Here is a 23,088-nt window from a genome sequence, read left to right on the forward strand (position 1 = left end):
TCATGTTCAAGGACAAATTGAGGCCAATTCATTTCTTATGTATAATTCGTTTTTCCCCAGTTTTGCCTTTCATTGTCATAGTTTCAGCTTTCAGTCGTAAATGTTTTGGTAGATATGGAGAAATTGTCGCTATTCAAAACAAACAGGAATCAGTCCTTCACTGCACAAGGACATTTGTGAATGATCTAACAGCTTTATCTTTTTTGTTTTTGTTTTGTTAAAATACATTTGGTATTTTATAGCAAATAAGGAGAAATGGTGCATGCACAACTGTGATGAGTGCAGCCGGCCGGATAAACAGATGGATGTTTACAAGAGAAGTCTTGAGTAGTTACATCCTGATTCTCAAGATGTTGGTTCAGAAATTGCCATGTTGATTATGATCAAGGCCAAATAAATACCTTCCGACCTTACACAAGATAATTCTTGTTAATCTGAGCTGCAATCCTCAATGTCAAGAAGCGACAGTTCGTTTTATCCATTGGTTCATGCTCTGTGGTGTTGTTTTTCTCTTCCAGTGATCTGTTTACTTGTGTCAGTGTTTGTGTCTCTCGCTCCATCTGACTTGTTGGTAATGAAATGTGAAAATATAGACAAAACTATAAGATTCGTGTTGCTAGTGGAAATCCTCTCCAAACACTGCAAGAAGCTGCTTTTCCTGTAATCTTGAGCTGTTTTTCTAACCTAAATGGCTTCCTGACATACTGGACCCAAGGGGCTTTAATTGGGGTGGCTTTTTCAGAGCTGATGGCATTTTTTTTACTTCTCAGGCTGATGTTGCTCTCAGAGTGTGTTATTTTGTTTAAAAGTGTATGAAACTGCATGATATCTTGCGGCTCGTGACTGTGGTTTTGGTCACACAGCGAGGAGGGGAGGACACAGTCCACCTCCTCCGCAGTCGCTCACAGCGAAGCCCGAGGGGTTAATGTGGCTAAAAGTAAGACTTGCATGCTGAGTCATTGCTCTCTAATCTCGGAACGAGTGTGTCCACTTTCTCCCGTTCGCCCAACGAATCTGCTCCTAACTGGCAGAGCGAGACAATTTGGTTTTCATTAAGGTAATAATGGTGAGTCACGATGTTGGAAATCGGGGGTTTCTTCCCCTCTCTAAGCTCCTTTTTGTTTTTTGTTTCAGTGTTTCTCAGGGCAGCCTTCATACTTATAGTCACGAAATACAAATAAGTGCTGCATTCATTTCCAGTACCGTTCCCGTGCTGCTCTTGTCTCAACCAAATGTCTCTTTAGTGAATCTTTCTCTGTTTGTCCAGTTTTGGCTCACCGGATCTTGTTTGCTGAACGTGGTTGTTGACTGTAACAAGGTTTATGAGATCAGTGAGGCTCCACACCAGAACAATAAGCTGAAAGAGGCCAAGATGGAAAATAGTATCTGTCGATTTTCCACTATAAGCAGCACTTGTCACATTACACCGGGGGGTGTCAGAGTCTGAATCTGTGGGCCTCCTCTCCTTAAGTTACACTTCGAGTTTTGCTCAGGTCTAAGATGTCATTGTTGAGGGTCATCCCATTTCAAAGACGCAAATTTCCCAAATCTTCGGACGACTCACCAACTTAGATTCTATTTATATTATTTGATTCTACCCAACAATTGTTGCACATAATTCTGAGCTTGGTTTAATGTAGATTTTTGAGGCTTTAAAAATTGCATGATGTGCACTTTTCCAAAAGTCAACTGTTCATGCTAAAGGAGTTGTTTGCTTCTTTGTTTCTTTGTTTGTATAAGCAGCTATCTTTAATGTCTATGACAGTTGATCCATTGTACCATATCTATGCAGTTTTGACTTGTCGAGGACTAGAAAAACCACATACAAATTATTCAAGCTTTAAATTTCATGGCTGCATTGACATCATCTCTGGTACAATATGAAGTGAAATCCAGATGATCAGTTGCAGAGGCCTTAAATAATCCTTGTGATAGTTTATTTCCTTAGACTCCCAACAGATGAGCTGAAATAGCCTTTTGATGCTGTTCATATAATTGCATACTACACAAAGCATGTAAATAATCCAAATTATCTGTGTCCTCAAGCATTTATTCAGTTTCTGATTTCATGGAAGTAAGTGAAAGTCACATTCACACCTAGAGGTAATTTAGGGTCGTTAATTAACCTCACATGCATGTTTCTGAGCCGCGGGAGGAAACCGGAATACATGGAGGGAACCCCCACACACACAGGCAGAACGTGCAAACTCTACACCTAAAGCCCGGCCTGGCTCATCAATTCATCCTTTGGTAAAATGATATCACGAATACATGTTGAGATATTCCTTCCCTCTAAATTCAGCAAAAGAGCTACACATATCCTTTTGACCTTTGACCTTGCGAGAACCATAGAGAAGCAAAGCGTTGCCCCCTGCTTTCCCCTGAAAGACCGGACTGCTCCTGTTACAGACACACATTCACATGACAGCTGGCCTTATGGAGGCAGCTTCTCTTCCAGTCATTAGAGCGATGAAGGCTAAAAGGAGAAGGGGAGGGGCTGCTTTACCCCCCCCCCCCCCCCCCCCCCCCCCCATCAGCCACTGTACTCCAGGCCACATGGGTCAAGCACAAATTACAGACACAGACTCACTAGTATGAGCATTGAGCATTGAGGAACTCTCATTTCTTTTGTTTTGTTTTCCCTGAACTGCTCTGCTGCGGTGTGCTGTGGCACTATCTGTAGTGGTGTTGCCACTGTTGGCCGGCACCTCATCTAATTTCACACCATTTAGCATGCTGGCATATTGCAGCTCGTGACTGAGGACGTGGAAAGATCTTGATGAAAATTTAATGGCGTCCCCTTTGCAGTTGGAGCCCTTACATCGGACAACCTGCTTGTCTAAGCTCCAGCCAAGTGTGTCTCCAACTCTGATGTCAGTGAACCTGGGATGATCTCTGCCATATGCACACTGAGTCACATTTCATAAACAGCATGCTGAGCGAGTCGGGCATCAGAGGTTTCTCATTTAATGCCTAACAAGTATGAAGCCTTTCCAAACCCAAAGCGGGTCCGTGTTTTAAATTCATGGCTCATTTCCAGCTTGGAAAAAAATCAGCACGCGTCCCTTATCATCTCGAGATTGCGAGTGACTGCAGCTGCGCAAAATGATATGCAGGCTGATAGGTATTTCCTACCTGGTTGAGTAAGCTTTTATAAAATGTGGAACATTTCTGCTGTCAGGTAGCCTGGCGAGGACTGTTTGTCACGCTGCCCTTTCAGCTCCTCTGTGCTGCTGACAGGCAGCTGCTTCTGGGGACAGAAATGCCAAACAGGCTGGAGTCATGGTGGATTGAATCAATCAAACGCTTCGGTAATGTTCATGTGCAGCTCGGATGAAATGTAGCCTTCTTTGCAAATTCCTTAAGTACACAGGAGATGAATCACAATGTGCTACACTTCTACAAAAGGAACTTCAACATTTTTTCTATTGTGATTAATAGAGACGCTTGTGAAAATCTTCAAATATATTCAAATGTAAGATCTTGATTTTTAAGACATCAGAAATTTTGAGCATCGGTAACATTGAAAACGTTAAATGCTGAGACTTCCTGCTTCTGTTTTAAAAGAAAAAAAATATTTTTTGTGCTTTATTCACACTCCAGCCATATACTGCAGATAAAATAGGTCTTATAAAGTGGGGTTACCTTTTGTTTGGGGTCTAATATTTTGCTCCTGGTGTTACGCCGCGTTCTGCACAATGACAGAACGGAGGACTCAGAAACAAGACGGACCAGTTGGATGATGGAGTCAGTGAAGCATCAGGTGACGTAGTGGTCAGACTGAGAGGAAAACAAAGCAGCTGCAGGTGCTCGGTGTTATTAACAGGCTGTTTAAAGGCTGCATCACAAATCCTTTGGACGGCAGTGAGGATGAGCAGGTGGAACTGGAACGCAAGAGATATGATGGCTATAAAGAAATCAGCTGATTGATTTAATATGTTGTAATTATTGGAGACAATACACATGACGTCTTTATAAAAACAAGATTTGGTCTGCCAAACATTTTATGAAAGAAGGCAGCTCATCTTATAATCATGGTGGAACAATACAGTACTGGTAGTATTTCTTATCAGAAGTGCAGAATTTTGATTGATAACCAAACAAACATACAATATCTCAATGTGTCTTTTTGTGACAACTATAAAAGGACTGTAGTTCATTGGCCAGTAGTTTCCTTGGAGGTTATAAAAACACATAAATAATTCATTTACTGTGTTTTAAACCTGAGAAATATTTGCTCCAAAGGGATAAATCACATTACTGAAACCTCAATACTAACAGAAATATTATTATTTATAGTGTGACATCTTGAATTTGAACCTCCCCAAATGGGATCCTGAATATAACCTCTAGAATATGTCATACGCTGGTATTGACAGATTGATTCGCCCTCTTTGTGGCAGTGGATCTTCACTTGATGTGCAGAATGTTTGAGCTGCGGTCTTAAAAGGAATATTATTGAATTCAAAAGGCCAACATGCTTTTTGTGTGGTCATGTCTACAATAATGCACACATTGGTCAAATTTGCCTTCTCCATCAGATGCAAGTGAATTAGTTAAACTGCACTTCTGAGCATATTGCACAGCTTTTACAATAATGACCAAAACATATCAGTCCCACATGTTGCTTCATGCTGGTGTGCACTGTGCCGTTTAAATGTTTAAAGCTCTACTTGTTCTCAGTGTCTGAGTGAGAGTAAGAAAGCAAGCGACAGAGTGAGTAACCGCAACTGGCAAAAAGAACAAAAGAAGTTAAGCAGAAATAAAGGGGGGTCTCGATTTGGGGAAGAGAAAAAAAAAAAAATCAACCTTCCTGACAATAAAATAAGTTGTCTGCTTCATAAGTGGGTGATATTAATGACCCAGTGAGACAAGTGTGAGAGAGACAAGAGGCTTGCGCTGCCAGCAGGTCTCACACTTGGCTGAGTTTCACATGGTTCCTCTCATTTCTGGGCCTGTGGTGAACAACCGCTGCAGCCCACTGGCTCTACACACACACACACACACACACACACACACACACACACACACACACACACACACACACACACACACACACACACACACACACACACACCAGCCATTTTGGATGCTTCTTTTCTTTGCTTGTCACCCCCTCCCCTGCCCTTCGAATTCCCCCAAGGAGCCGGGCCATTAGGGAGGGACCGAGTACAGCCGAGCGTGGGGAGGAAAAATGATGCTATCTTGTTTTTTTCCATGTACTAGTATAACTTTTCTCCTCCTTTTTTTATTTTCCTCTCCTCTGCTCCGCATTTAGACAATGTTTGTGGTCCGCTTTGAACTCTTTCTTCACTTAAGAGGAAACCACACATCCTGGTGTTATGCATTCAATGCATCCTTTTTACTGATAAGAGGGAGGCGACAGCTTGTGGAAGTGGCTAATCACAGTGCTGCTGAGCCTTTTAGTTGTTACCCAGGAGATTTTATTAAAACCAAGATCAGACAGATTTCAAAACAGACGATAATGACGACGAGCAATTAGCAATAGGTTTCATTTTTTGTGTATTTATAGAGTGTTTGTATGTGCTATAAATGAACACAAAAAATATAAACTTTTAGGATGATTTCTAAATCCATCAATCTATGACTTTAGCCAACTTTATGTTGAAGAGCAGAGACGAGTTGCTTCCAGCTGAAAATATGCAGGGAACATCCTGGACGCCGCAGTACATGACACGGCAGAACAGAGTGACACCCACACACACACACTCCTGTTTGCACAAACAGACAATTTGGTATCCCAGATTATTCTTAAATTTGTGTTTTTGTTGGAAAAATGTTCTCCTGGAGGAAACTAATACCCATAGAAAACCCTGACAAGCACAGGGGAAAACATGCAAGCTTCAAAATAAAGCAGTAAAAGAAGCAGAAGGATAATTTTTCACCCATTACGAGGATGAGCTCCAGCACCTTGTTAACCCGAGTTGGATAAAGCATTATATGTACATTGATGGGCTGTGGTGGAACAGGTTTTATACAGTCATTGTGTTGTGATGCTCTGTTTGCTTGTTGCCAGTCGGATCAAGAACAAACCACTGTTGTTTGTACCTTACGTACTCAGGTGCTTCCCCCGCATCATGTTGTTTTCCCTTCATTCGGACTATGCAAAAGAAGCTGGGTCGTCGCAGGATTGGTGTCAGCTTTTTCACAACCAGAGCCGTCTATGTGCATTTCTCAACTTGGATCGGCACATCGTCTGCGATTTTAACACTAAATTTCTCCGACACTCAGTAGATTTAATGAGAATTTGCTGCAGTACTCTCAGGAAATGTGATGAATTTGATTTTCTGCAGAGGAGTTCATATTAATTCACTGAATTGAGTTGGTGGAGAATGAACTTGGCACAAGTGCAACGTCAGCGTTTGTTTGAAAAGGAGGGCGATAGTTTGTACAGTTTCACCTTTAAGTTCTTGTTGTTTCGCTGGTTTTGTACTTGTAACAACTATTAACCTGTAAAATAAATCTGACCTGTTGAATTCTACCGATGGAAGGTTATCCTATATTGTTGTGTTTCTAAGTAAACCCGTTGTAAGCCTGTGTGTGTCACCATGTTGTGGAAGTGACAAAAGCAATGTGCTGACAGTACGTACATCCTATATCCTCCGTCAGCCATTAGCAGCTGTTTCTCAAATGGCTAAATATATTATGTGGCCGCTGTGCCGCGCATTTCCAGTGGGAGCTAACCCGGCTCACATTTCACAGTATTTTCTTTTTTTTTAAATCCGATAACAGAGACGAGGTTCGTGTGTCAAAGGCCCCTCCGCAGTGTGGAAGGTGAAGAGGTTAACTCACAGGGTGGGATAGACAAGCTAATTTTCTTTATGGATTTTCTCATGTATTTTTCATTGGCTGCAGTACACACTGAGGGAGAACGTCTATAGGTGTACTTACTGTTTGCCCTCGGGGAGGTGGGTGGATGGGTAGGGGGTGGGAGCGGGCCGGGGGAGTACATGTCAACAGGAGACTGATTGCTTTGTGGGTTAAATAGAGATTTTGTTACGTGGGAATTTGAGGAGGAAAAAAGTCAGAAATACCACTTTTAACTGTGGCTACAGTTTCAGGGCCTAGAACAGGGGTGTCAAACAAAAGACCTGTGGGCCAGTACCGGCCTGTAAGAGGCTCCCGTCCAGGCCCCCAAATCAAAACGCAAATTGTAAAAATGTCTGTGATTTTTTTAAGTGTAGCAGAGACAACATTAAGACCCCAAGCTGAGATATCAGTGATGCTGCCATGGAAGCTGGCAAACTAACATTTGCTTGAAAGCCAAGCTGTCAGAGTGACTTTGCAAAAATCTGCACAGTGATTGAGCAACCAGCTTAATGTTGAGATTTGAGTAATTTACGTGAGTATTTGTTTGGTTTTTGCAATAATATAGGCATTCTCATCATGTACACACTGCACAATAACAAAGAAAAACATTAAAGTTCACATTGAATGGTTATTTTTTTACCGATCCAACCCAGTCAAGATAAAATCGGTACGTATGTGGCCCCTGAGCTAAAAAGTTTTTGACTCCCCTGGCCCAGAGGCTTCAAGTAATAAATTTGGGCCGGTTCGAATCCCACTACTGATGGATCACATGACCCACTGGGGTAACCCTGTTTCAATGGTTTAAATGTCTCCAATGTCTTTCTTGTAATACTGTGAAACTCTAAAGTCCTGCTGGCTCTACCTCGAAATACTAACCCACACCCAACTCTTTGAAAAAAGTGATAAAAATACTGAAAAGTTGCTATAATCTGCTAAATAAAAACACAGTCTAAAGAGCAAATTATCTTGTGAACATCAGTGAACATTTCCAGACAGCCTGCAAGTTTGTTGCCCGTCCTTTGGAAATAACTTTCAATAACTCGTTGGTGCATGTGAGGTCTACAGCCGTGTCACATCTTATCTGACAAGTGGAGATTCATTGCTGTTTTGATAGTTGCGGGGGGTATGGTTGGTATGGTCCTACATGGATGTCTGTGCACATGCTCACACACACACAAGCACACACACCCCGAACTGAACTGAATGTTGTGAATTCCATATAAGGAGTCAGTGTCCTTAAAATCCTCGTGGCTGAAGTTACAGGCCATAAATTTGATTCACAACAGGTTAGACATGCTGGTTATTACTGTTTTGTTATGTTCACAGAGGTTGTGGAATACCACAGGATGCACTGATGTTTTATGCAACAGGCTGACGAATCAGTTCTGATTAAGTAGAGAACTCTCAGATATCTTCTGATTATGCTAGAAAGTGGTAAAGGTATACATAAACAGTTGAATCTTCATGAATGAACATTTGTTTCTTGCTTGCTCTTTTACATCACTTCTACTTTCAATCCTCTTTTTGTCAGAGGAATACATTAACCAGCGTCTCACTCCTGAGGATGTTACTCTTTCATACGTACATCTATGAATAGCTGCGGCTCGAATGCACAGCTCATGTGGCGTGGAGCAGCGTATTCACTCGGATAAACATTATTATTTCATGCACTCCCCATGTGAACATGCGGGTAGTTCTCAAACTGAAGTAACTCCACAAACTTGATATGACTGATTTGTTTTTTTGTTTTGTTGTTTTTTCTCTTGTGTTTATAGGATCAAGGAATGGGTGGACCAGATGCAAAAAGATTTAATCACATTAACAGACACGTCCAGCGGCAGGTCCAAACTAACAGAGGTAAGCGACCTTCTGTCACACACACACTTGCAGTTTTTTTTATTTTTATTTCAATGCATTTTTTTAACAAAATATTAATGATGAATGTTGTAGGAAAACCTCTTTCATACATGAACTGTTGAAATGCAGTCTGGTTCCAAGTGTATTTTATTCCGTGAGACTGTCTGAGCCCTTTTTATTGTTTGACGTTAACCTTTGCAGAGCACCTACCTGCTGGAAGTTAGTCACCACTGACACAGGCAGAAATTATTCCACGTACACATAATGTGTGTGTGTGTGTGGGGAGTGGACAAAACTACCAGAACGGATATGAACGGGAAGAATCTTTGGAAACGTTAAAAATACACAATTTAAGCTCCATGTACGAGCAAAAGTATATGTTTTAGGAAATGACCAAAAAAGGAGGGGTTAACTTACTTGTGTTAGTTACATGTTATGCAGATTTTTACTCGGCACAATACATCGTGGAACATGTTTCCTTGTAAGAATTATACTTTTTTTTTTTTTTTTTTTATGTAGTAAGTGCTGCACTGTAATTTAATGCTATTTATTGATGCGCTACCAACTGTTGATCGTCTTTACGATCACACCTCATAGAGGTCAAGGTTTTAGGGATAACGAGGAAACTTGAAGTTAAAGTTGTAAATAGCGAAACCCCCCTATCGCCTCCATTTTCCCTCATCAACCAATCACTGCAAGGTAGAGCTGCAAAGAAGAGATCGACTGTTTGAACATTGCGATTGTGGCAATATCGCTCTGTGCCCCAATTTATGTCGGCGTGTTAGCGTTACATAATTCATAATGATAACATAATGATGACAAGCAGATTAGCATGAAGACATTAATGTCACACTGATCACACAAATACACAACATTTACTTGACGTAAAGGTCAATAATACTGTCAAATTTTGAACTAAAGCTAAAGTCTCAAAAATCCCTTCTATTTATTTTAATTGATTATCTTTACTTGCATCTCTTCTTTTTTTCTCTTCATAATTAAACAAAAAATTATTTCTTCGATTACACTTTTATCCCAATACAAACATGAACTAGTTTCCCTGTGGCATTTCTCTAAACTGAAGCACAAAGTGGCTCTAAAATATCTGCAGGCAGATATCTATTAATTCACTCGGCTGGTTAAGTGCTATTATAGGAGGGCTGCATAATATATTACACTTGCTGAAGTGCAATAAAGAATAAAATTATAAATCATGTTTCTGATGCAGTCATGCACTGAATGTCAACATATTTGATAAATCATGTGAAGCCTGACTGCATGAGATGTCCAGCTGCTTGGTAGATGTGAGTGTGACAAGATCTTAGGTAGCATCATGATGTCATAAGGGACGGAGACAAGTGAGGGAAAAATGGACAGAGACAGTTTTCTAGCTCCAGTGCAGCATTGGTGAAACTCTGTCCCGAATGATTTAAAGTCATTCTTAACAATGCTTTCTATCTAGAGCGGCTCGGTGTTCAGCACCTTTGACTTTACGTATATATAATATTCACTGAAGCTGCAACAGATTGGGGGGAGAGAAGATCAAGTCAGTCAGGAAGTTTCCACATGAAAGGTTTTGTTAATCCGGTCATTTTTTTAAATGTGTTATAAAAACCGTCATAGCTGGCGACTGCAGAGCGGAAGTCAGAAGCACAAAGGCACTTAAATCAAGGAAAAGTGACAGAAAACACTAAAGTCAACAAACTGTCCAGAATGTGCAGCACAGACAGAACGAAACACTAATCTCAACACACAAAGAAATTAACATCGTACACTTAAATTTCATTATCACAATTCATATTAATATCACAATACTCTATATTATTAGATTCCTCATTTTGTGTCTTGTTTTTTTCATATTGTGGATAGTCCCAATGTTTTCAGTGTCTTTTTGCTCCGTCTTCATTTCCTCCTCTTTGCTCCTGCTGCCCCTGATTACCCATTATTGTTTCTCGTGTGTCTCCCCAGCCCTGTGTGTATTCAGCCCTGTTTACACGGGAATGAATACAAGTTAAAACGGGAAACTTTCATTTGGTTTTAGGCGCCCGTTTACACAAAAACGGTACTCGGAGCCACAGAAAAAAAAAAAAAATGTCAAAAACATTTTTGATGAGAGTGGAACTTTTTGAAAACGTTTTGACTCTGTCAAAAGCAACTTTTCTGAAATGCTGCTTCTGCGCCTGTGCACCACGGCCATAGTAAAGAGTTATTTTGAACATGCATGAGCACTTAGACAATAACAGAGTGGCATGACTCCCAGTCCACATTCTCCTGGGACTTGGTAGTTATATTGTTGACAGTCACCATAATAACAATCCAACTTGGTGGTCTGTCCATATGAATGTCTGTTAAAGTTTATGGCATTTTGTTCTCAGCATGTATTTGTTTATGGTTTTATTACAAAAACAATCATCGCGTGGCCCCACAGCAAAACTAAATAGTTTTCAGCGTTTCCATGTCAACAGACATTGTCTTCAGTATGTTGCTGTTTAAATGCTAAACTTTTTTTCAAACAAAAACAGAAAAAGGATCCATTTTCACTTCTTATCCTGCCTTTTTGCTTTGAGTTTTCGACGTGATTCCTTGGCGAGAAATAGTTGTTGCTTTAATTTGAACCTCTCTGACGATTATTGCACTTTGCTTGTTCAGTTGATATTGTGCAGCCCTACGCTACAGCCAAACTATATTTAGTGACACAGACTCCGGCAAATATCCGTCCAGTCGCCAGTTTCAACACTTTGGAACTTTTCTCTTTTTGTAATTACAGTTTGAACCACAAGAGTAATCCAGTCAAAACTAACACAGAGAGGGCTGTTTTCTTCACAAAAATATGTTTGGATATCACTTTGACTTCACATTATATCAATACCAAGGATTCAATATTGACTATAATTAGGGTTTATGCTTTCTGTCACTTCTCTCACACTCATTAACCCTCCTTCCTCGACCTCAGCTGTCAAAACACATCACTAGTCTATATATATATATAGCCGATTCTCATTCGACATAACGCTGCTTCGTGGCCTTCTGCCAGCACAGTGTACACACTCGGATATGCTCAGCATCACAGCTATGTCGTGGTGGCTGTAGTCCGTGCACACACACACACACACACACACACACACACACACACACACACACACACACACACACACACACACACACACACACACACACACACACACACACACGTGCACACTTAAACACCCATGCCAGAACCCCATCTGACAAAGAAGAAGCTTTTTAGATCCACATTGATTGACGTAATGCGTCGGGCACTTTGGCTCCCTCGACAATACAATCAGTCGTCTCTCAAACATTACAGAAATCATTACAAAACCTGTTTGCATCGGATGCTGTGGAATGACTTGTGACAAGATCAGGGAATTGAATGTACTTTGAAATATTTATCTCTGTCGAGCCGTCACGTCCGCTGCTTTTGGGGACACACTTTGTCAAACAGAAAGTGGAATTGAAAATACATTTAATGGGGCTACCTTTATTATCCATTGAGATGAATAATGTGCTGTACAATTCAAATGATGGCAAACACACTCTGCTGGGGGATTTAGTTGGTTAGTTTTAAGCTCCAATACCCCAAAATCCAAAATAAAAACGTAATTTTGTCCAATTCAAACATGCAACTACAATATTGACATTTCAAGATGAACAAAAAAGAGGATAGTTTTTATGAATACATTCCAAGTATAAACTTAACCAATATTACTTTTTTATTATTACGGCTCCTGTGCTAAGGCTAAAGCCATCTGGACGCCAGGAGGACGAAGGCAAACACAAGCACGTGCCTCAGTCGTGCGGTTTGAATGTCGGACAATGATATCCCTTTAGGCTGCTAAATAATTGGATGTTTGGCATTTGTGTTCCTTATTTCTCTTGCTGAAGCATACTTCATAGCACAGTGAATGGTCTTGTTATGTAACCTGACGTTGCAATTTAATCAGAGAATGTGCAGCTTTCTTTAGTAATCATGTGTGCGTTGGTCAGCGATGTCCAGTGAAGAGGAGAAGATTGCTTTTTAGAATATTTCTGACTTATTGACTCTGTACAGAACATCTTCCTTGAATAAAATGCTGCAACTGAGTTGTTCTGTAAATATAATAAACAGAGATCATTGTCTTATCGGGTTGCATTTCCAAACACAGGACTAGAGAGAATAATATCTTTGTAAAATTAAGAAATGTCACCATTACTGTTTTTATTCAATATTGTTGAACTTCACTCTGACTCAAGCTTCTATGTGCTGATTGTCTTAGATCTTCCATAAACACAGAATGCATTTCAGCGTGGAGTCCAACAATGCGAGGGAACTGGTTGCCACGGCTGCTGGGAACATCGAGAGACTCCTGGCGAACCGCTCCGAAGCACTAAAGGTGAGTTCAGACTGTTGATATGAAGACGTGTGTTGTTTTCGTCATTGCTCTGATGACTCTGATCAATAAGTGTTGGTGATTGTGTAGTTTGAAGGTTGAAACTGGTGCTAAGATCTGGTCCATCGTGCCTCTGGTTACATTGGCCGGATCTCAGGAGAACACACAATGCAAAACAATCTGCTTCTCGCCATTTCACATCAGAGCGGACACTAACAACTCGGCCGCCGCTTCAGGCCAAACTCTGATCCAATGTTATCAGACATCCTCCAGCGAGATTACTTAACTCATAGTCTGGGTTGCAACATGTAAGAACAAAACATCTTTACTGTTTTGATGGCCAAATTCCAACTCTCAGTAAATCTTTATGTATCCATATTTGGCTTTTTCACTTTGTACATCTTCATCCAGCTAATGCAGAATCCTTACCACACTTTTTTTCAATTGGACACAATGTGACAAGTGGGAATGCATGCAAGAGATGGCTGGCTACATCTATCCAGTCGCCCTTTCACTGATCCTACAATATCTGGCCAAGTGTATTAGTATCTCAGGATCCTGCCAATCTTGATCAATCGTACTCAAAGGGGAGAGAAATGTCCATTAAAGCCTGACAGCCTGTTGCCATAGCAACCCTCCTATTGATTATCCCATCAATCTCGCCAAGCATTGTGTTTTTCTTACATCCCGGTAATTGCCAAGCGACTGGGAACAATTAGTTTTGGGCGTAGTTGCGTTGCACCTTGGGAGATGAACAAAAAATGTGTACAGAGGGGGAGAGAGATGTTCCACCACAGACTCTGTATTTTCACCATCTGCTGTGTGTTTCACCTGTGCCAGATGTTGGCATTCATTTATTTCTTGAATGAAACTGTGAAAACAAAGAAATGTTGTAATTTATAAAATGCGTTTTTAGACAAACGCCATATGCTGAGGCCTTGTTACTCTCACATACTATATAGTGTAGTATAGGCTGTGCACTGCATTAGCACTTAGGAGTCAATGACTTTTGGTGTCATGGTAGCGACTGCAAACAGCGTTCTGTATAATGAAATAGAATCGAGTCAGCTTTATGGCAGGCAATTTATGCAAGGGTCCATAAGTAGTCACATGGTCCATTTAGCTGAATCATGAATTGAAATGGAAGTGGAGATGACTGTTGCATCTGTAATAGTCTTAACCTGCCATAAATGAGCCCTCAGTTTCGCTTACCAGCCTCTATATCCCCACTCTTGTGTTTAAAACCATCCTCTTCTTTCTCTGACTCCTCTCATTTTGCATGTCCAGTTAGACCGGCTGATCACGCACAGCAAGAAGCGATCACCTAAAAGAGAATTGCTTTCTGTCAGAGGGAAAGTTTGAGATTGAATTGTCTGATTGCGCGAGTATGAGAAAGATGGTGATGGCAACCGTAAAAGAGAGGATGGAGAGCAGCAGGAAGTCCATGGGCACACGATACGGCACACCTCCCATGAGGCAGCGTGCAATAGACTAGAAGCCCAGTGCAAACCACCAATCCATTAGGATGTCAGCCTTTTAGTACACCATTCAACAGGCAGCACTGTCTCCTGTGTTCCCACAGCACTGTTTGAACCTTTGAAGCCATTTATCTAACAGACTCACAGCCATAGAAACTACCACACACACACACACACACACACACACACACACACACACACACACACACACACACACACACACACACACACACAGACACACACACACACACACACACACACACACACACACACACACACACACACACACACACACACACACACACACACACACACACACACACACACACACACACACAGGAATAAATGAGCCACAGCACACAGGTGTAGGTTTCCACCCACAGCTACTCTACCCTGCATGAATTCTAGTTACTCAGTGATCTAGATTATGCCAATAGCACTTATGGAGGATACCTCTTCCCTGAATCCTCCACTGCCCTTTGAAAGGCTGTGATATGAAGACGTGCATTCAATGGAAGAATGCATTAGAGAGTGAATAGATAAGCGCTAACACAAATGACATAAAAGTCATTCATCCGTCTTCAATACCTGCTTCATCCAGAGTAGTGTTGAGGCGGGACTGCAGCCAATGTCAGAAAATTAAAAGATAAGAGCATGAAAGTCGCATGTTATCTTGATGACAACAATTAATAGGACGCCATATAGAATATGAATGATGTAACAGTCGGGACTAGAAATAGCTACTCACTAAATACTTCATAAGTCATGCAGAGTTTGACTTGGCCTCAAGCTTTATGGTTTAAAGCACACATACATGGGAAAGTAAGAAATTAGTGATGTATATTGTCTTTAATTTTCACTTATGCAGTAAGCACTAGAGCAAAAATGTGCATTTATTCCATACAGATTTGTGTTGGAGGAGGTGAAGCTTTTCTCAGCTAGAATCCAGTAAAAGACAAGTCCATTACAAAGCAAACACAAAAAGAGAATCATCTTTACACACATTCACACCTATGACCAGTTTACAATAATCAATAAACAATAAAAGCATGACAAACATGCAAACTCCATCCAGAACTTGCAACGAGATCGGCTTCCAATTGATTCAAATATTGCCAACATAAAAGAGAAGAATTTTCATAGTTGTACAGCTTGATAAATGAGCCAAAAATACACAATTTGAAAATTCTCTGACCTGGATGATTTTAGAAGAAACACATCAGTATTAGTTAATGTGATAAGCAAATTGGAGTCTTCAAAGTTATTGTATTAAAAATTTACTTTTGATATACTGATGATCCTGTCATTTGATGATGTGCAATTTCTTTTTGCCAAGTATATGGAATATGATAAAGAAAATGACCACAAATGTACCATTTACTGGCACTCTCATTGAGTTCCCTGGCAAGTAGTGATCAAAAGACATGCAATGTGCTTTGACATCTTTCACTTCTGGACTTGGCTCTGAATCTTGTGACGGCAGTTAGGAAGTATTCAACCGTTCAGGAACACCTGTTCTTGGACAAAGCTTTTCCCCAGATGGTTGAAATGGTCCCAGTTGGATGTCTGCTCTCTTGGCTTCAGTCATCCAGTTCATGACCTGGCCAAGCGTTTTTTATCAAAGTCACATATCAGCCGACTCACTTTGGTCTGGCAAATTGGAGGAATTAGCAGCTAAGAAAGTTGCCTAGTCGGTGGTGAAGAGAACTGGACTTGCGCTATACAATATTAAAGCAACCTGGGTTTTTGTTTTTTATGTGATCTTAAGCGCCCCCGGCTGGCTCAGTTGGTAGAGCATGAGACTCGCAATCTCAAGGTAGAGGGTTCATGTCGCCACCTTCCCGTGGGTTCACCACCCGCAGGAAAGGTTCTTAATCGGTGTAATGTGATCTGGGTGACAGTGCTCAGACTGCCACCCCCGCGACCTGGAAACAGATAAGTGGGAGAAAATGTGGATGTGATCTTAAGCAGTGACTGAGTTTCATTGTGTTTTGTAGGTCTGTTTACGCAACGTCATTTTCAGCGTTTCTGCTATTTCCGTGTCATTGGACATAGTGTGCTTCATAGTGGGCGTTTTTATTTGAAACGTTGTCGCGTAAACAGGGTATGGAGGAAGTTAATATTACCTTTTGTCAAGAACTCAAACGTCTTGTCTTTTTCAGTGTAGAAAAAAACGTGACACTGTCTGTATATAACAGATATAAGAAATGCACACGAGAACGTAGAAACACATCATGTCAAACATCTATATTTATAACGTATATCTGTCACTTTACAGTTCAAGCTTCGCCTAAGCAGGACAGGCCTCTGGCTACGCTTTGCTTCTTCCTGTTTGTATTGCGGTGGGCATTTATGTAAGGCCCAGCAACTGTCAGTGAACCCTGGCCCATTAGAATGATGACTCTTGTCATTAACTTAATCAGTAGCCTGTCTGGATTTGCTATCCGTCAGTGTGACATCTGCCCGTCCTGTCACCTCAATTCAATCACTACATTTCACAACGGTGGTCCCTTGACGTGCAATCTCTCAAACGTTAGCAGCTGTTGCTATTTAGAGAAGGCAGTTAAAATTTATGCCACAACTGACATTATTATTACACTTACTGAGGCTCCATCTATGTCATGTGGTGCAGGAGGCAAGAAAAACTCTTTGCAAGACTTCCTTGAGCTGTGGATTCATGAATGACGCTGTAGTATCGTCATCCCTACTAGTATGTAGTATGCATCTGATTTTAAAAAAAACAAACAGACTTAGCAATGTACATTTTGTTTACAGTGAGTTATACTCTGTATGTGTTCATGTGATCTAACTTGCATCGCCTTGGTTTACAAACCACAATCTCAGAGAACGATACTGATATCTGATACTTCCTCTCTTGTCATTCCTGTCACTGCTCCCACTATTTTCTGTCCGATCACCCTGTGTTCCCCTTAGCTCCACGTAGCTGCATGCTTCCTGTCACACTGTCCTATTGTGAACTCAATTAAGATCTGCCTTCTTTTGGGAAAAAAACTAAACAAAACAACTTTAATCCTGAAGGTGATATCACTCTTCTCGCATGCTTTTTTCAGTGTTAACTGGAATGCATGGCGCAAACTTTTCATTGTCAAACTGTCTAAGGGAACTTTACAGCGCTATCTCATGGTGTTAGGTGCCAGTGTGATAGTATTAAAGGCTGCAAATGTGTCCCTCTCTTCCTCTCTCACACGTACACGGTGTGGTTTTTAAAGATCCCACCCTTCGGCTTCACTCAGTTCAAGTTAATGCTTCCAAAGTACTGGTGGTCTGACAGGAGAAATCATTTTGCATCTGTACTGCTCATGATGATGAGAGTTTTCACCTCTCATGTACTGCCATGGTATTCTGCATTCAGTGTGCGTTGTCCTTCAAAGAGTAAAACTGTAATTCCCGACAGGAAAGAGAGAACCGCACAACCATTTGCCTCGATCAAACCCCCACCAAAGTTTTATTAACTCTCTTTTTTTTTTTTCTTCAGGGAGGGGAGTATTGATATGTTTATATGTGTGAGCATGTCTCAGAGCGCAGAGACTAAAAGTTTTCTCCCACATCTCTTTGACACGGCAGATGAGTCAGATTTTTCAGGCAGCTGCTGTCGGAGCTTAGTTTCACTGCTGAAACAACTCTGGAGATTACAGCTGAAGCTTTACTTAAACACCAGCTTCACTCCACCATTTGTGTGCTCATACACAAAACTGTGTTTCTTATCTTTCTCAGCTTTTGCTCATTTTCCAAAATCCACCTTCCTGTACCCTTCTCGTCACACGTGGCATTTTACGTCTCTCTGATCCATTTATTTTTCTCTCATCCCTTCCTCCAAGCCTGCCCTTCTATTTGTCTTACCCCCGTAACTTCACCCTGACCTCTGTCACTCTTCATTCCCATTTCTCTCTTGCCCTGTGTTCCTGTTTTTTCCCTTCTGTCCTGTCTTATTTCCTCGATTATTGAGCTTTTCTGTGCATGTCTTGACTTCAGATATTTCTTTCCAAAAAATGAAAGAATGAATGAACTTCTGAGTGTATAAAGGTTTTTTCAAAATGTCTTGTTGTTTTATGGAAATGTAAGCAGTCAGTCTTTCTTCAATGAATTATTTCCATGGTTTAACTTCTAACCCAACGATGTTCAGGGGGATGACTTGAGGACTAATGATTCATTTGACTTTTTTTCTTTTACAAATTAGAAAAAAAAAGAGTAGCTGCATTGAAGCAACTTCCTTCACTTTGTAATGAATCTACCAACAAAGATTTGGCTTCTACTTCACTAAAGGACAACCCACAAGCCTACCACATCCGGTACACAAAGCACGACCATCCTCGTGTAATCCCATCGCCAAATTTGCATTCTCTGTGTTTTTTTAGCTGACGAACTCTGAATACACCTGGACAGTTCACAACAGTCGTTTACGTACGCCAACACAGAGTATATTTTCCTGCCGGTTTATCAGATGTAAAACTGCTGATATTGTTCGTCATGGCTGAAGAATATAGTCTTATCTTGTACATTTAGAGGGGTTTACGTCCGGCTGTCGTCCAGCCTGTGATAACCGGCAATATATTTTATGATCAGGTCAGAAATTAAACAACCTATGACTCCACAGTGTGACTGCTGTTACGGCAACACACCAACTAATGGAAATGCAGCAGACAAACAATGCAACCCTGCAGCATTTAAAACACAGGGCCACGCCCATATTTTCTGTTGCCTTCTGTTCTAGTCCAGCAACTTAAGTCTAGGTTACATTTGCTTATTCTTGACTGCACCGTTGGCTCATGGATGATGTACGTGATGACATTTGTTTGCACTGAGGTATGTCTTAGAGCTTAAAGCCTTCTTTTGGGTGGAAGTCACTCTTGCAGCGGTTTTCAAAAAGTTGCGTTTTCAGTGGCTCCGAGCACCGTTGTTGTGTAAACGAACAGCCAGAATTCTACAAACTTTTTCCTTTTTCACTTGAAAACACTGTCCTGTGAATGAGGCCTCAGTTTACCTCCAACAAAGCTCCCAGTTTCGGAAGTTCAACTTTTCAAAGGGGACTTGCTTGTGCGGAGAACAATACGCTATAAACGTGAACACAGGTTTGTCACAGCAGAGTAGAATATGGATAGATGGCAAATATATATCAGTAAACTACATGCATAACATTGTTTCTCTTCTTATTCAAGAATTTCCCTTTGGGATTTAAGTATTTCTGTTTCTGTTCTATTATTTCACAGTGCAGCCAATACCTCCATGCTTCAGGTTGTGAACACTGATTGTATGAGTCATCACATATGCATCAGTAAAACAAACAAACAAAAAAAACCCATAAAGTGTTCAAGTTGCTTCTTGGATGGTGTTGGATGCCGTCTAAAAAAAACTTATTAATTAAAACATTGAGTGAAGATGCTACCCCGCACTGTGTCCCAACACTTGCTGAAGTTGTCTTTGTGTGTCGATGACTCACAGCCTCCTCCACTTCATAGGCTCTTAATTGCCTCTGTCATCCTACATAACTGTGACCTACAGTGCAGGTTTGACTAAGAGTCAGTCAGTCATCACACAGAACACACACACACACACACACACACACACACACACACACACACACACACACACACACACACACACACACACACCCCTCCCGTCCAATGTTCATTACACTGACCCATGCTTCTTTTTTTTAACCCGCCTCGGCAGCAGAGAGCCTCTCTGATATCCAGGCCACCTCTGACTCCGCTCTCATCAATTATTGAAACGTTCCTCTTAACCAATACTCTTTGATGGAGCCAGTGGTTAACTTCCCCCAGAGGAATAGGTCATTTATCTCTTCACAATGACACCGGCAGAGATTTTAAGATGTGTTCATTCATCATGAAACGGAGGAATTTCAAGTGGTGGGTATAAAACGGAATGCTTGTTCCTAAAAAAAAATACAAGGAATTATGGAGCATATCCTCTGACACCAGAAGCGTTGACATCAACTTACATTTTGAAGCCTGTTTTAAAATGATAGAATCTAATAGGTTGAGACCAGTGTATTGTATTTTTTTTTTCTTCACCACACACAACAGAATTGCTCCACAAACTCAGTGATTTCTTGAAATATATGAAAGACGGCTTAAAACTGAAGATCTGTGCTGAAAAAATAAATAAATAAAAAAAGATGGTTAATCTGTGTGCGTGCCGTCCAGGACCTCTCTTCCATGCTTTGTAGCTTCCTTTAGGGATGCTTGTTGACTAAAGCACCTGCTGAGGGGCAGATGGCGGCTTGCCAGGACCTCCCAGAGGGACAGAGACCAGACCTACCTGCAAAAAAGAAAAAATGAAAATGGAAGAATGAAAGACAAAGAGGAGACAAGGAGGTCTCTTTGTTTCAAAACAGTTTGAGGGAAGTTAAAAAACCAAAAAAGTGACCATCCAAGGGAGGGAAAAAAAAGAGCATAAGTGGAGGAGACATTTCAGGATGACAGAACAGACAGAGGAGGACTGTGCTATTTGAATATTGATTGAAGAGGAGGTTTTTTTTTTGCTTTGGCACTTTGGCTGCTGATTGGAAAGCCTTTGGCTGCCCACCAGAGTTTTAACTGCTGTTGGTGGCGGTTTTGGAAAGAAAAACAACAGTCGTTTACCACTCGAGGCCACTTGCATTGCTTTTGCTCTCCGTCGATGGGAAACCAAAATTTCCCTAATTGTGAGTGGGCCGATGGCGCTGAGATGGAGAGGCAGGTTGGAGTTGAGTCCTAATTGCCGAGCAGAAAGCCGGCCCGTGCTGCAGCGGGAAGATATTCAACAAAATGTTCCTGGTCTCTGGCGTTGCCATCGCATGGGAGCGTTTGCTCGCCACAGAACATGGACCACGGATGAGGCAGGTAACCATGACATCCTGATTGCCTAGCAACCCGGGAATCATAAACAGATGCCTTACTCCCAAAATGAGTCACTTTCTTTCCTATTTGTCCGTGTCACCCACTTTTACACGGGCAAACAAGACAGGGAAGCTTTTATTCAAGCGCCCTAATCTTTTCCCTTGTCTACCTTACGCGTGTACAAGATTGCCTATCTGGCAACAGCCGTGCTCATTAAACTGTCGACGAGAGAATGAGAGCACAAGCGTTAACACTCTTTTAACTGTTGTGTTATGTGGTGTTGCATAATTACAGTGCAGTCGCTGATCTCTAGTGTCTGCGAGCGCGTTATTAAAACGCCACTGGATGACATGCTGTGAGTCATTAGATACTGCTGTTAGAGTCCTAATCATAGAGTAGGCACACACACACCGATCCACACAGAAACACGCACACATGCTCATTAAGCTCCTCATTCACATATTTTCTATTAATTTGTGCAACAAAGTGGAAACTGTTTTCCTTGCACACACTCCCAGGAGTTTATATCCATTTGCACCCAAACATCAGGTTGTTTGTTTTTTTAATCAGTTATATTCATGAATGTGACTTACGGAAATGCTTGTTGAATTTATAATCTTCAGCAGATGAAATAAAAAACCTTTATAACATGTCACATCGTAAGGCAATATTATTGGCAGGTAATTTATACAAATGGGAAACTGACGGTGGAGGGGCCCTTTCAGAGTAAATGGCTTGTTGCAGACTTTATGGACATGATTAATATTGTGAGCAGTCTGACGTTGCAGTCACAGGGAAACTGCAAAAAGCTGTGATTAATGTTAGGATCATAACTTGTAGTGAAATATCATTATTCAAGATTATTCCAGAAGCAGAAATTGACAAATATGAGCAAGCTTGTCACTTTTTGCTGTATTTACGTTGACTACGTGAACTCAAGAAGCCAATGATGTGTGATAAAAAACTGCACAACATGCACATGCACAAATATGGATGATTTAAACAAAGAAACCATACATCAAACGTTTATTTTACTAATAGTTGCTAGGGTACATTTAACATGGATAATACAACTTGATAACTCGTGAAAAAAGTATAAATAATGCAATGAATACAAATAAAAAAGACACAAGTATAACATGCAGAACTGTTAGAGGCTGCTTGGAAAGACTTTGCATGGATTTGAGAGGAAAAGCAAAAAATATGTTTTCTGTAGTCAATGTGTAGTTTAATTACAAAAACAACCAACAGCACCCACTAGTGGCCCAACGTGAACACTACATGGGTTTTTTCAATGTAAATTGACATCGTTTTCAAAATGCATAAACAAGACCTTGATCCAGTAGTCATCCAAATATTACGTGCAAGTGACAGTTATGTTGTCAGTTTAGTGCCTATGCATTATTTTGATTTATTGACTACGTAAATATATTCAGAATTATTTTTAGATCATGAAATATTACAAAACAGTACCTTAAAATAACTAATTTGTTTGTTTTTTTACAAAGTGTATTTAATTGAATCAAGAGTTGCAAACCCTAACACATGCAGCGATCTGAAGTGATACATCTACTGCTTAATTTACTGCGTCGTCGTTTCATGCTCACATATTGAGCCACAGATTGATCAGGTATAGTCCGAGACTGATCCATAAAATCCCCTGTGATCCGGTAT

The 23,088-nt window shown here is 40.8% G+C and overlaps 1 protein-coding gene across 2 annotated transcripts in view; it reads left to right on the forward strand.

The window, feature by feature from the left end:
• cacna2d1a (calcium channel, voltage-dependent, alpha 2/delta subunit 1a) overlaps window positions 1–23,088 on the forward strand; it is a 92,665-nt gene that overhangs the window by 9,896 nt on the left and 59,681 nt on the right. For both annotated transcript variants that reach the window (XM_080491623.1, XM_080491624.1), the window contains exons 2-3: window positions 8,607–8,688; window positions 12,963–13,079. In XM_080491623.1, coding sequence (XP_080347749.1) covers window positions 8,607–8,688; window positions 12,963–13,079 — 199 coding nt within the window. The remainder of the gene's footprint in view (window positions 1–8,606; window positions 8,689–12,962; window positions 13,080–23,088) is intronic.

This window comes from Lipophrys pholis, assembly GCF_963383615.2.
Source record: "Lipophrys pholis genome assembly, chromosome: 22".
In the NCBI taxonomy this organism is placed as follows: Eukaryota; Metazoa; Chordata; class Actinopteri; order Blenniiformes; family Blenniidae; genus Lipophrys; species Lipophrys pholis.